At 40.8% G+C, this 15427-nt stretch overlaps 1 protein-coding gene across 1 annotated transcript in view; it reads right to left on the reverse strand.

Annotated features, from left to right (window-relative positions):
• The window catches only part of LOC100586164 (charged multivesicular body protein 3), a 57924-nt gene that overhangs the window by 29879 nt on the left and 12618 nt on the right, over window positions 1–15427 (reverse strand). The window contains exon 2 of the mRNA XM_003268778.3: window positions 10795–10855. Within this exon, the coding sequence (XP_003268826.1) occupies window positions 10795–10855 (61 nt within the window). The remainder of the gene's footprint in view (window positions 1–10794; window positions 10856–15427) is intronic.

The raw sequence follows: 15427 nt of genomic DNA on the forward strand, positions 1-15427 counted from the left end.
TCTGATTTGGTTTTTACCTGTCTGTATTTTCTAATTTCCTTTGTGATTTCTTTTTTCACCCATTGGTTAAGAATGTGTTGCTTAATTTCCATACATCTGTGAATTTTCCAGTATTCTTTCTGTAAACTGATTTCTAATTTCATCCTGTTGTGGTCAGAGAAGATACCTTATATATCTTTTAAATTTGACTGAGATTTGATTTACAGTCTAACATATGGTCTATCCTAAAGAATGTCTTGTGTATATGTGAGAAGAATGTGTATTTTGTTGTTGGGTAGTATTCTGTATATATCTTTAGATCCAATTGCTTTATTTCTTTTTTTTTTTTTTTTTTTTGAGATGGAGTCTCACTCCGTCTCCCAGGCTGCACTGTGGTGGCATAATCTCAGCTCACTGCATCCTCTGCCTCCCAGGTTCAAGCAATTCTCCTACCTCAGCATCCCGTACCTGGGATTACAGGCACACACCATGACACCCAGCTAATTTTTTATTTTTAGTAGAGACGGGGTTTCGCCATGTTGGCCAGGCTGGTCTCAAACTCCTGACATCAGGTGATCTAACTGCCTGGGCCTCCCAAAGTGCTAGGATTACAGGTGTGAACCACTGCACTCTGCCTTCATTCTTCAAGCCCCCTGTTTTCCTACCTAATTCCTATCTAGTTGATATACCCATTATTGACAGTGCAGTATTGTCTATTATGGAAGAACTATTTCTCTCTTCAATTCTGTCCACTTTTGCTGCATATGTTTTGACAGTCTGTTATTGTATACAAAAATATGTACACTTGTATTATCTTCTTACTATATTTAATCTTTAATATATAATGTCCTTTGTCTCATATAATCTTTTTTTATTTAAAATCTATTTTATCTGATAATAACATAGCTGTCCCTGCTGTCTTTTATTTACTATGGCCATAAAATATCTTTTTCCACCCTTTTGCTTTCAATCTATTTGTGTTTTTGGATCTAAAGTCTCACTCTTGTAGACAGTATATATGTTTTTAAATATAAGATTATGTTTTGTAAAATCCATTCTGCCAATTTGATTAGAGACTTTAAATCCATTTACATTCAAAGTAATTACTGTGGGCTGGGCACAGTGGCTCATGCCTGTAATCCTAGCACTTTGGGAGGCCAAGGCAGGAGGATTGCTTGAGTCCAGGAGTTCCAGACTAGCCTAGGCAACATGATGAAACCCTGTCTCTACAAAAAATACAAAAATTAGCTGGTGCAGTGGCATGCATCTATAGTCCCAGGTACTTGGCAAGCTGAGATGGGAGGATTGCTAGAGCCCAGGAGGTCGAGGCTGCAGTGAGCCGTGTCACACCACTGCACTCCAGCTGGGTGACAGGGTAAGACCCTATCTCCAAAAAAAAAAAAAAAAAAAAAAGGAATTATTGATAAGGACAAATTTTCTTCTGCCAATTTTCTGTATGTCATAGCTATTTTGTCCCTTGTTTCCTGCATTAATGTTTTCTTGTGTGTTTACTTGATTTTTTTGGTTAATGAAATGTTTTAATTCCGTTCTTATTTCCTTTTGTATAGCCAGTTTCTTTGTGGATACCACAAGGATTATGCTTAACATCCTAAATTTATAACACTCTAATGTGAATTTGCATGAGCTTCTTTTTTTTTTGAGTCTCACTTTATCACTCAGGCTAGAGTGCAGTGGCATCATGATCTCAGCTCACTGCAACCTCCGGCTCCCAGGTTCAAGCAATTCTCCTGCCTCAGCCTCCACAGTAGTTGGGATTACAGGCGCGCACCACACGCCCAGCTAATTTTTGTATTTTTAGTAGAAATGGGGTTTCACCATGTTGGTCAGTCTGGTCTCGAACTCCTGGCCTTAGGTGATCCGCCCACCTCGGCCTCCCAAAGTGCAGGGATTACAGGCATAAGCCACTGCACCCAGCCTGCATGAGCTTAATTTCAAAAGCAGTAAGAAAACTATGCTCTCATAAAACTCTGTCTCTATCCCAGTTCAGTTACTGATGTCACAGTGTTACATTTAGGACCTATGTGTCCAAAAACAGACTACCTTTTATTTCTTATTCATGTCTCTTAAATCATGTAGAATACAAAAAGTAGAGTTATAAACCTTTCTAATTGTCCATGAATCTACCTTTAATGGAGATACTTATTTCTTCATACATCGTCAAGTTACTGTATAATGTCCTTTCATTTCAACCTGAAGGACTCCCTTTATTACCTCTTGCAAGTCAGGCCTAGCTGTAATAAACTCCCATGGCTTTTGTTTATCTGACAGTTTTGCTAGACATAAAATTTTGGTTGATAGGCCTTTTCTTTCAGTATTGAATCCACTGCTTTCTGCCCTCTAATGTTTCAGATGAGAAATCTTCTAAAATCTTATGACGATCCTTTGTATGTGACAAGATGTTTCTCTCTTGCTCCTTTTAAGATTCTCTCATTGTCTATGGCTTTCTACAGTTTGATTATAATGTGTCTTTCTTGGCAAGATCTCACTTGAGTTTATCCTACCTGGAGGTCACTGAACTTCTTGGATGTTTTTTTTTCTTTTTTTAATTAATTTTTGCACACAAAAACAATAAACATTTTCTAAAAATACATACAAACAAAAAGATGCGTATCAAACATATTAGGAAGGTTACACATGGGAAGTCGGGGAATAGAAATGGCGGGTGGGAGTTAAAATAAATGAGAGAGGGACTTTATATGGATCAGTGATAATAACTCAATCCTCTATTTGACAAAGAGGGAGAAGGAAGAGGAAGAAAAAGAAAGTGGGATAAAGGATCAGAAAGGGAGAAAAATAGAAAAAATTAGAGTATGACTCCAGGGTAGACCTGTTTTGTTGTCACTGAGTTGGTTGGTTGGTTTGTCTGTTGTATTTTTCATGTTTTGCCAAGTTGGCCAGACTGGTCTCGAACTCCTAGCCCGAAGTGATCAACCCGCCTCGCCCCCCAGAGTGCCGGGACCACAGGCGTGAGCCACCACGTCCAGCCCCCACATTGCTTCTGGCCTCCGTGGTAGACCTCCCAGACGGAGCGGCCGGGCAGAGGCGCTCCTCACTTTTTCCCAGACACGGGGCGGCCAGGCAGAGACGCTCCTCACTTCTTCCCAGACGATAGATGGCCGGGCAGAGGCGCCCCTCACTTCCCAGATGATGGGTGGCCGGGCAGAGGCGCTCCTCACTTCCCAGACGATGGGTGGCCGGGCAGAGGCGCTCCTCACTTCCCAGACGGCGCGGCTGGGCAGAGGCGCTCCTCACTTCCCAGACGGGGCAGCCGGGCAGAGGCGCTCCTCACTTCCCAGACGATAGGTGGCCGGGCAGAGGCGCTCCTCACTTCCCAGACGATGGGTGGCCGGGCAGAGGCGCTCCTCACTTCCCAGACGATGGGTGGCCGGGCAGAGGCTCTCCTCATTTCCCAGATGGGGCGGCTGGGCAGAGGCGCTCCTCACTTCTTCCCGGACGGGGCGGCCGGGCAGAGGCGCTCCTCACTTCCCAGACGGGGTGGCCGGGCAGAGGCGCTCCTCACTTCCCAGACGGTGGGTGGCCGGGCAGAGGCGCTCCTCACTTCCCAGATGGGGCGGCCGGGCAGAGGCGCTCCTCACTACCCAGACGGTGGGTGGCCGGGCAGAGGCGCTCCTCACTTCCCAGACAGTGGGTGGCCGGGCAGAGGCTCTCCTCACTTCCCAGACGGGGCGGCCGGGCAGAGGCTCTCCTCACTTCCCAGACGATGGGTGGCCAGGCAGAGGCGCTCCTCACTTCCCAGACGGGGCGGCCGGGCAGAGGCGCTCCTCACTTCCCAGACGATGGGTGGCCAGGCAGAGGCGCTCCTCACTTCCCAGACGGGGCGGCCGGGCAGAGGCGCTCCTCACTTCCCAGACGATGGGTGGCCGGGCAGAGGCGCTCCTCACTTCCCAGACGATGGGTGGCCGGGCAGAGGCGCTCCTCACTTCCCAGACGGGGCGGCCGGGCAGAGGCGCTCCTCACTTCCCAGGCAGGGCGGCCGGGCAGAGGCGCTCCTCACTTCCCAGACGATGGGTGGCCAGGCAGAGACGCTCCTCACTTCCCAGACGATGGGTGGCCGGGCAGAGGCGCTCCTCACTTCCCAGACGGGGCGGCTGGGCAGAGGCGCTCCTCACTTCCCAGACGGGGCGGCCGGGCAGAGGCGCTCCTCACTTCCCAGACGATGGGTGGCCGGGCAGAGGCGCTCCTCACTTCCCAGATGGTGGGTGGTCGGGTAGAGGCGCTCCTCACTTCCCAGACGGGGCGGCCGGGCAGAGGCGCTCCTCACTTCCCAGATGGTGGGTGGCCGGGCAGAGGTGCTCCTCACTTCCCAGACAATGGGTGGCCGGGCAGAGGCTCTCCTCACTTCCCAGACGGGGCGGCCGGGCAGAGGCGCTCCTCACTTCCCAGACGATGGGTGGCCGGGCAGAGGCGCTCCTCACTTCCCAGACGGGGCTGTCGGGCAGAGGCGCTCCTCACTTCCCAGACGATGGGTGGCCAGGCAGAGGCGCTCCTCACTTCCCAGATGGTGGGTGGTCGGGTAGAGGCGCTCCTCACTTCCCAGACGGGGCGGCCGGGCAGAGGTGCTCCTCACTTCCCAGACGGTGGGTGGCCGGGCAGAGGCGCTCCTCACTTCCCAGACGGGGCGGCCGGGCAGAGGCGCTCCTCACTTCCCAGACAATGGGTGGCCAGGCAGAGGCTCTCCTCACTTCCCAGACGGGGCGGCCGGGCAGAGGCGCTCCTCACTTCCCAGACGATGGGTGGCCGGGCAGAGGCGCTCCTCACTTCCCAGACGGGGCGGCCGGGCAGAGGCGCTCCTCACCTCCCAGACGATGGGTGGCCGGGCAGAGGCGCTCCTCACCTCCCAGACGATGGGTGGCCGGGCAGAGGCGCTCCTCACTTCCCAGATGGGGAGGCCGGGCACAGGGGCGGCCGGGCAGAGCCGCTCCCCACCTCCCAAACGGGGCGGCGGCCGGGCTGGGGCTGCAATCCCAGCACCCTGGTAGGCCAAGGCAGGCGGCTGGGAGGCGGAGGCTGCCGCGAGCCCAGACCACGCCACCGCACTCCAGCCCGGGCAACACCGAGCACCGGGTGAGCGAGACTCCGTCTGCAGTCCCAGTACCTCGGGAGGCTGAGGCGGGCAGCACACTCGGCGTCAGGAGCTGGCGACCAGCGTGGCCAACATGGCGAACGCGCGCCTGCAGCCAAAGGAGAAAAAGCAGGCAGCGGTGGCGCGCGGCGGCAGTCCCACGCAGTCCGCGGCGCGGGCAGCAGCGAGGCGAGTAGATTGCAGCCTGGGCCACAGAGGGAAAGAAGCTTGGATGTTTATATTCCTATCTTTCATCAAATCTAGGAAGTTTTCAGCCATTATTTCTTCAAATAATCTTTCTGCACCTTTCTCTCTCTTCTCCTAAAATTTCCACAATGCATGTTGGTCTACTTGATGATGTCTGACAGGTCTCTTAGGCTCTGCTCATTTTTTTTTCTTTCTTTTTTTTCAATAGACAGGGTCTTGCTCTGTTGCCCAAGCTGGAGTGCAGTAGCATGATCATGGCTTACTACAGCCTCAACCTCCTGGGTAGGTAGGACTACAGGCATGTACCACCACACCTGGCTAATTTTTGTTTTTATTTTTTGTAGAGATGAGGTTTTGCCGTGTTGCCCAGGCTGGTCTCAAACTCCTGGCCTCAAGCAACACGCCTGCCTCAGCCTCCCAAAGCATTGGGATTATAGGCGTTAGTCATTGCACCCAGTCTCATTTTTTCTTTCTGTTCCTTAGACTTGATAATTTCAATTGTTCTATTTTGAAGTCTGCTGATTCTTTATTTTACCTGCTCAAATATGCTTTTGAATCATTCTAGTAAGGTTTTCACTTCAGTTATTGTACTTTTCAGCTCCGGAATTTCGGGGTTTCTTGTTTTCTAGCTTTCCATTATTTCCATTTTGTTCACACTTTTTAACTTAATCCACCTCTTTCTTTAGTTCTTTGCACATCTGTAAGATACTTGCTTTAAGTCTTTGTTTAGCAAATCTGCCATCTAGTCTTTCTCAGCAACAGTTTCTGGTGACTTACTTCTTCCTGCTTTGAGTAGGCCATATTTTCCTGTTTCTTTGTATGCCTTATGATTTTACTGTTGTTGAAAACTAAATGTTGGAATCTTCTAATGTGGTAACTCTGGAGATCAGATGTTGATTCCCCAGGGCTCATCAGGTTTGGTTTTGTTTTCTTTTTTGTTTTTTAAAATTGGCATAGGGTGTCTGTGGTAAAGATCAGCACAAGGTATAAACTCACGATCTTCTGAGATATTTTACGAGGCTGTACCATTCCCTGGGCAGGCACAGTGACTTCTACATTCCCTCATATATACAGTTACTTTTGAGTAGCCTAGCTCTTGGTGACAGGAATGTAAAATGGCACAGCTGCCATGGAAAACAGTAAATGGTTCCCCCCAAAATTAAAGATACAATTATTTGATCCAGTAATGCTACTTTCGTTTATGTATGCAAAAGTACTGAAAAGAATTGAAAGCAAAACAGATATCTGTACATCCATCTTCATAGGAGCATTATTCACAATAGCCAAAAGGTGGAAACAATCTAAATGTCCATCAGCAGATGAGTGTATAAATAAAATATGGTATATACAGACAACGGAATATTACTCAGCCTTAAAAAGGAATGAAATTCTGATACCTGCTACAACATGGATGATCCTTAAAAACATTATGTTAAGTGAAATAAGCCAGACACAAAAAGACAAAAATTATTTGATTCTACTTATATGAGGTACTTAGAATCGTCAAATACTTAGATACAGAAAGTAGAATAGTGGTTACCGGGGGCTGGGGGTAGGGAGAAATAGGAAGTTATTGTTTAATAGGTACAGAGTTTCAGTATGGATGAGGAAAAAGATCTGGAGATGGATAGTGGTGATTGTTGCAAAACATTATGAATACACCTAATGCCACTGAACTGTACACTTAAAAATGGTTAAAATGGTCAGCTTTATTTTATGTAAATTTTACAATAAAAATAGATAAAAATCAGCAGCAAGACTAGTATGACTCATAAACAAACGTTTGGGTATAAATACAAAAACAGAAATATATCTGGAAAAGGATGATCACCAAAGTGTTTGTGGTGGTTATCTCTAAGTGGTCGAACTTCAGGGTGATTTTAACTTTCTACTTTTCTGCATTTTTACATGTGTATAACTACCTTTATAGTCATGAATGCTCACCCAAGCTGACTATTTTCATTTGAGGAGCAGATGAAATGAATTACCTAAATTCATTCCAATTATTGTCTATAATGAGTGTTCAAAAATGTGTTATATTTGACTGAAAGCTAAAAATGTGGACTACCATAAATCTTCCATGAGAAGCTGAGAACTCCCTATAGTTATATTTTGCTTTAAGTTGCTATTATTTTTCTTTAACTTGTTATTTAAGTATAACATATATACAGAAAAGTAAACATAACTGTACAACTATATACATTTTCACAAATTAAACACGCTCATGTAACCAGGGCCTAGATCAAGAAACAGATTACCAACATGCCACAAGGCCCCCTTACGTCACCTTTAATCCACCATTCCCCCCCAATAAGCATAGCCAATAGCTTGACTTCTGAGAACATAAATTTATTTTGCAGTTGCTCATTTTTACACTAGTATTTCTTTTTAAATCCATTCACCTTGACTGCTAATATAAAACCAAATGAAAGATCCTGATAGTGTTTCTGTGATAAATCCTCATATGCTTTCACAAGTAACATTTAAAGCAATCACATTACTTCATAGTCACACTTTATCAAAGTGCCCCATCCCCTTTTTTGGTATCACCATCAAGTAGTGAAGTCTCTACTGTATGCCAGGTACTGTCCTAAACACTTTACATATATTCACAGATTTAACTGTCACAACAATTCTATGAGATTCAAAGAAGTTTATTAAGGACAGGTGATAATCAGAGTTTAAACCTGGTAATGTTAAGACTCCAAAATCCATGATCTTTTTCCGATATCATGTTAGAGTAAATTAATAAATTACTATTAATGACAAATAACAGGCAACATATATGAAAGATATTGGGCTTGAAGATCATCATTTAAAAGGCAAAATGAGCTATGGATGTGAGAAGAATTACAGTGAGCATAGCACAAAAAAGGAATATGCAAGGCTGTGAGACACTAATGAAACTTACAAAGTTTCTAACATTTATTTTTGACACTGATCAATTATTATCATTGTCATACATTTTACCTCTACATGTTACAAGCCCCACAATACATCATTATTTTTACTTTCAAGAGTCAGTAAGTTAAAAACATTCTTAAGAGGAAAAAATAATTTCTATTTACTTACATATTTACCATTTCCAGCATGCTTTATTCCTTCATATAAATCCAAGTTTGTATCTGGTATGATTTTTCTTCAGCCTACAACTTCTTTTAACATTTATTGTATTGGCAACAAATTCTTTCTGGCTTTTGTTTGAAAATATCTTTACTTCACCTTCACCTATGAATGTTATTTTCATTGGACTTAAGTCTAGGATAACATGGGGTTGTTTTGTGGGTTTTTTCTCACCATATGAAAGATATTCTAGTTTGCATTGTTTCTGATAAGAATTTTAAAATCATTCTTATCACTGTTTATTGGACCTAAATTTGTCTTTTTGGGGGGTTATCTTTTTGGTTTTCAGTAATTTGATTATGCTTTGCCTTTGTATGGTTTTGTGTTTATTCGATTTGGAGATGAGTTCCTTGGATCTGCAAGCTTAACAGTTTTCATCATGTTTGAAAAACATTCAGCTACAATTTCATATGATCCTTCCTGACTCCTCTCCTCCTGAGACTCAAATTACACACATTAGCTCATTTGATATTAGAAGCTCTGTGGTTTTTTTTTTTTCTTTTTTCTGTCTGTACTACAGTTTGGATAATTTGTATTACAGGTTGAATATCTCTTATCCAAAATGCTTGGGACCAAATGTCTTTCAGGCTTTAGATTTTGGAATGTTTGCATCATACCAGTTGTGTATCCCTAATCAGAAAATCCAAAATCCAAAATCTGAAATATTTGGGTTGCTGACAGGATACTCAAAGGAAATGTTCATTTGAACATTTTGTATTTTGTATATCTTCAATTTCACTGATCTTGTTTTCTGTAGTGTCTAATTTGCTGTTAAACCCATTCAGTGATTCTTCATTTAATTTCACTTCATTTCAGATCTTTGGACTCTAGAAATTCCATTTTGTTCTTTTCTGTATTTTGAATTTATCTCCTCCTTATGTTTAATTTATCCTTTAATCTCAACATATAATAGCTGCTTAAAAATCCTTGACTGCGAATTCAATCATCTGTTTTTTTGTGGGGGTTTTGGGTTTTTTTTTTAATCTATTTCTATTACACCTGGCTTTTCTCCTGTTTCGGGGTCACATTTTCCTGCTTCTTCATAATAGTATCTCATTGGATGCTGGCCACTGTATATGTTTCATTGTTGGGTGTCTGAATGTTGTAGTCTTCCCTTAGAGTGTTAATCTTTACTTTGGCAGGTAGTCAAATTACCTGCAAATCAGCCTTCAGGTCTTTTAAGTCTTGTTGGTTGGTTGGTATGGGCTTGTGGTAGCCTTTTTTCTAGGACTACCTACCTGATCCTTATTATTAAGGTGTGACTCTTCTGAGGTCTCTACTGAACATCCCAGAGGTTCAACAAAGTCTCTTTTCTGTGTCTGATCAGAGCTCAACCACTTCTCAATCCTTTATTAGCTCTAGGAATTATTCAGCTTACAGCTTCCTGGTAGTTGTTCTGTTCCTAGTAATTGTTCTTTGCCCAGTCTCTTGAAATTTCACTCTAAGCATGCACAGCTTAGTATTCAGCCAAAGACTCCAATGGATCCTATTGAGACATTTGAAGTTCTTTCTCTGAATATTTCCCTTCTCTCTGATACTCTGCCCCACAAATTCCAGCCACTCCCTGAACCCTTATCTCTATTCTCAACCCAGTGAAACCACTATGCTGTGCCTGGAATGTCCTTCCATGGGTTATAATCCAGAAAGTATCTCCAAGCAGAATGACAGGGTCATATTAAGGCTCTCTGTCTTTGCTTCTATTCTCTCAGTGATCACAACCCTGTACTGCCAGCTGTCCAATGTTTGAAAACAGCTGTTTCACAGATTTTTGTCCAGTTTTTTTCTCTCTTGCTTTGTCCAAATTTTTATTTACGATGAGAATACAAGTTGAAAAGCAATTACTCCTTCATGGCTGGGAGTGGAATTTCCCTCTCCAATTCTTTTTAAAGAAAGTGATACTGGGATACCTTTATGATATTAACTCTTCTCCAATCATGAAAGTGTTAGAAACCTTAAAAGTTTTAAATATTACCATCCCTTTGCAAATCACCTTAAATGGTACTAAACGAAAAAAATCAACTTTATTTATAAACATACTGTCCTCAATTTACAGTCATGCTAAGATAAACAAATAGAGCAGTGACAATGGAATTGTATTTCTTACTTATATATAATTTATTTAATTTGAATTCCATAAAAGGCATTTCTTTATAAGTAGAAAGAGGTTTCTTTTGCTCTTCCAAAATATAAAGTTTCTTCTAACTCATTATCTTTTTTTAATACTGATTACAGAATTAAAAAGCAAAATCAGTCAGACAGCTATAAATAACTGATATAGGAATAAACTATATCTTATGATATATAAATGCAGTTTATTTTTACGAACTGAAGCAAAATATACCAAGATGGTGAAAAATAGAAGACATAAAATGATAACTTACCCCTTATTTGCCTGTCAACAACTCTCATTTCCTTTCTTATCTTCAATGACCACTCATTGACCTGGGAAAATTTTTAGAAAAGGAATGAGAAAAGCCAAAACTCCTAACTCAATCTAATTTAAGAATTTTGTATTAACTCCACATTTATTACAGACACAAAATTTTTTAAAAAAAGCCATTTTCAAAGACAGCTTTAGGGTCAAATTTTACTTTTTTTTAATTTCACCTTTTTTTATTCACAGTGCACAGGAGTTTCAAGTTATTCAAAGATTCGTAGCTGAGGGCAGGCTATAAGCAGCACTTTATATAAAACCTTGGAAAGAGTATGGTACTGTCTAGGTAAACAAAGATTTGAAGAGGTCCAAGTGCACAGTTAGCTTTAAGAGCATCAGAAAATTTTCATCTTTCACAGGTAATCATTTCAAAAACTACTCTGCCTGTGTCATGAGAACTCATCTTTCCCTTTTTCCCTTTAACAATAATGCTTTTCCATTTTACAAAAGACAAACATTCCCCTAACCTTTGTCTCTTATTAACATGGTAGTTCCCTGACAGGCAAAAATTTCTGAAGCACTAAACATAGGGTGGGCTGGAAATGCTGGTGGAGGCGTTGAGAAAGTAAATTACTCTAATGATTACCAGATTGTTATGCAAGTGAACTGTTTTCCAATTCTTCACGTTTCAAAAATACTGAAGGAAAACCTGAGTTATGAGTCAATTAATCATTAAAAGTCAATTTTATGTTAAATTACTATGTGCTTTTTAGTACATGACTCAGAAGCTCAAAAAACTGAGTGACACTGCTATAACTAAACTCCTTCCATTACCATTTTATTACATCAACAAGGTTTCTCAGCACTTGAGTCTAATAAATCATAAAATAGGAATAGAATTTATGCTGAACCTTTGTAGCATTCATTCATGTAGCAGTCATCTATGGACATACAGACTAAATGGCATTTTTTAAAAGTCTGTACCATTAGAAGATGTATTTCCAATAAATTTCATTTTTAATGTTTAATATTGAACAAAATCTGTAAAATATTTGTTATGCAACAACAATTGTAATAATTTGTGAAAGTTGTCAGAATCAAAATGAAGTCACTAGTGTATTAAAAAATCTGACATATAGAGCTGGAAAGGCTAAGAGGGTTCTCACACTTGTATAACTAAACAAAACCTATCACAAAAGACTCTGCAAAAACCACAGCCTTGCTTGCTCAAAGGCACTGCAATATTACACAAAAAATACTTCCGCAAGGACATCTGCCCAGCAACTGCCTGTCCAACCTTGGACTGGCATCACTCTTGTTATTGACCTCTGTAGCCAATCATAATCATTTCAAAACAATTACAAAATCCTCCTTTTCCCTTTAAAAATCTTTGTCTTCCTTTACGTCCTTGAATATATACATAGTTTACCATGGCAAGTACATTCCCACTGCAATGCTGTTGCCAAATAACCATCATTTTCATCTAGGGAACCTCTCTCTGCTTGTTATTTAGGTTGACCAACTCCACTCAGAAGAAATACTTAAGCACTTAAAACTGTATGGTCATACAAGTTTTAAAAATCTAATCAGGTTTATGCACATTTTTTGGAAGTGAAATTTATATAATTAACCATTTTAAAGTGTACAATTCACTGGCATTTAGTGCATTTACAATGTCATACAACCACCACCTCCCTATACCCTTTAAATAATCTCTATCTCCCCCTCCCTAGTTCCCTGGCAACCACTAATTTGCTTTCTATCTCTATGGGATTGCTTATTCTGAATATGAAAGGAATCACACAATGTGTTAACTTTTCGTTTCTGGTTTCTTTTATTGTATTTATTTAACATGATGTTTTCAAGGTGCCTCCATGTTGCAGCATGTATCAGTACTTCAGTCCTTTTTATGGCTGGATATTATTCCTTAATATGTGTATAACACAACTCGTTTATCCATTCAGCTGTTAATGGACATCTGGGTTGTTTACACCTTTTGGTTACCATTTCTACCACATCTCACCAATACCTGTTATTTTCTAATTTTTTTATGATAGCTGTCTGCTGAGTGTGAAGTGGTATCTCACTGTTTTGATTTACATTTTCTTAATGCCCAGTGAAGTTGGACTTTTTTTTTTTTTTTTTTTTTGAGATGGAGTTTCGCTCTTGTTGGCCAGGCTGGAGTACAATGGCACAATCTCAGCGCACTGCAACCTCCGCCTCCAGCGTTCAAGTGATTCTCCTGCCTCAGCCTCCCAAGTAGCTGGGATTACAGGTGCTCACCACCACAACCGGCTAATTTTTGCATTTTCAGTAGAGATGGGATTTCACCACGTTGGCCAGGCTTGTCTAGAACTCCTGACCTCTGGTAATCCACCTGCCTCAGCCTCCCAAAGTGCCGGGATTAAAGGTGTGAGCCACTGCGCCCGGCCGAAGTTGGACATCTTTTCCTGTGCTTGTTGGTCATTTGTATAACTCCTCTGGAGAATCGTTTATTCATATCTTCTGTTCATTTTTTAATTGAGTTGTCTGTTTGTTGGGTTGTATGAGTTCTTTATATCCTCTGACAGTAGTAGACCCTTTATTAATACATGATTTGCAAATATTTTCTCCCATTCAAGAAAGTCTTTTCCCGATAATGTCCTTTGAAACACAAAAGTTTTTAATTTTGAAGAAGTCCAGTTTATCTAAAGAATGTGTTTTCTGAACTTGTTCTTAAAGTCTCAGCTTAAATGTTACTTCAGGGAGACATTCCCTGACTCACAGAATAGGTTCAACCCTCCAGGCAGTACAACTGCACAGAACCCTATACCCCCACCTCTTTTGGAGAGCTCATTATACTTATGATTACTTACAAGTATAGACTATAAGCTCCAGAAAGTCAAAGACCTTCTCTTATTCACCAAGCCCTTGCATAATGCCTGGCACAAAGGATAATAAATATCTGTTGAATTTGATTGCACGGAATACAAGATGTGATAGGACAAAAAATTTCAGCCATAAATAACACTTATGTAACAATCTTCAGAAACTTTCTATGTATGTTTTTAAATGTCAAAGAGTAAAAGTTTCATAAAATCTGTCAAAAACAGAAATTCCTTTTAAACTTGTAAAATCAAAAGGGGCTTTGCAAAAAAGAAAAATGTACCTAAGAGAAATCTGAAGAACCAAAAGTACCCAGTCAGGTCTCTGACCAGTGCTTCTCAACCTGAACTACACAACAGTCAACTGGGAAACTTTAAAAATACTACTTTAACTGGGCCGGGGTAGAGCCCAAACGACAGGTAGCATTTAAAATCTCTTCAGGTGACTATAATGTTATGTTAGAGTTAAGAAACACAGTCTAAGACAAAGAGCTCAAGAAAATGTATCAAGCAAGTCTCATAACTGTAAAGACCACTACAATAAAAGGAAATTTAAAATAGATGTAAAGAAAATTCGACAAATATTTATTTAGTGCCGATAGGATTTCAGTAGTAAATGAGAGGCCCTTATAATTAAGTAAAACAGAACGTAAGGTGTACAGAATAAAAAACCAACTAGTAAATTAGACAATATATTTGAAAACCACAAGGAACCTATAGAAAGAGTTTCACACTACCAAAATATTATCCTTTATTCAAATTCATTCATAGAGGTCTATTATATGCCAAACTAGGCAAAGGAAACTAACACCATTAAGAGGTTATTTTCCACGAATAATGCTGAGAGACAGCTTAAGACAAATAGAAAACAAAATGATTGAATTCCTGTTCCATCCTTCACTGAAATTCATTCTAGGTGGACTGAAGACATATGGAATGCAAAACTGTGGTGCTTTAAGAAGACAGTATAAGAGAATACATTTATGATTTCAGGTTAGAGAAGGAGTTCTTAAACAAGACACAAAGGCAATAACCACTAAAAGGAAAAGGCTTGTTATTTTTATCTATATTGAAATTAAGAATTTTTATTCATCATGACTCCATTAAGAAAGTAAAATGTTACAAACTGGGAGATAATATTTGTAATCATATAAATGGTAATAAATAAAAGGCATTTACTTATTTTTTAAGAATGGAATTCTCAATATTGTACAGTCAGCCCTCTATATCCATGGGTTCTACATGTGTGGATTCAACCAACTACAGCTCAAAAATATTAAAAAAAAACAAATGGTTGGCTGCATCTGTATGGAACATGTAGACTTTTCCCATCATTATTCCCTAAATACAGTGTAACAACTATTTACAGAGCATTTACATTGTATTAGGTATTATAAGTAATCTAGAGATTAAAGTACACAGGAGGATGTACATAGGTTATATGCAAATATTACCTTTTTCTTTTTAAATCAAGTACTTGAGCAGCCATGGATTTTGGTATGGGCGGAGGGACCCTGGAACCAATCCTCCTCAGATACTGAGAAATGACTATATATGAAAAGCTGCAGGATAATTTAAGTTTCTGAGTGATATTGTCTTCTTCCAAAGAGGAATTACATTTGCTTCCGGCAAACATACAGCTTAAGTGTCCTGGCAATTGGTTCTTAACTAATCTTAATTAATCCTATCAGGGGATAGAGATTATTTGAAACTGGTCTTCAGTCTCTGTGAAAGCCAGTCTATTTCCAGGTCACTATTATTGCTAAGGGGTAGTCT

This window comes from Nomascus leucogenys, chromosome 14 (genome assembly GCF_006542625.1).
Source record: "Nomascus leucogenys isolate Asia chromosome 14, Asia_NLE_v1, whole genome shotgun sequence".
NCBI lineage: Eukaryota > Metazoa > Chordata > Mammalia > Primates > Hylobatidae > Nomascus > Nomascus leucogenys.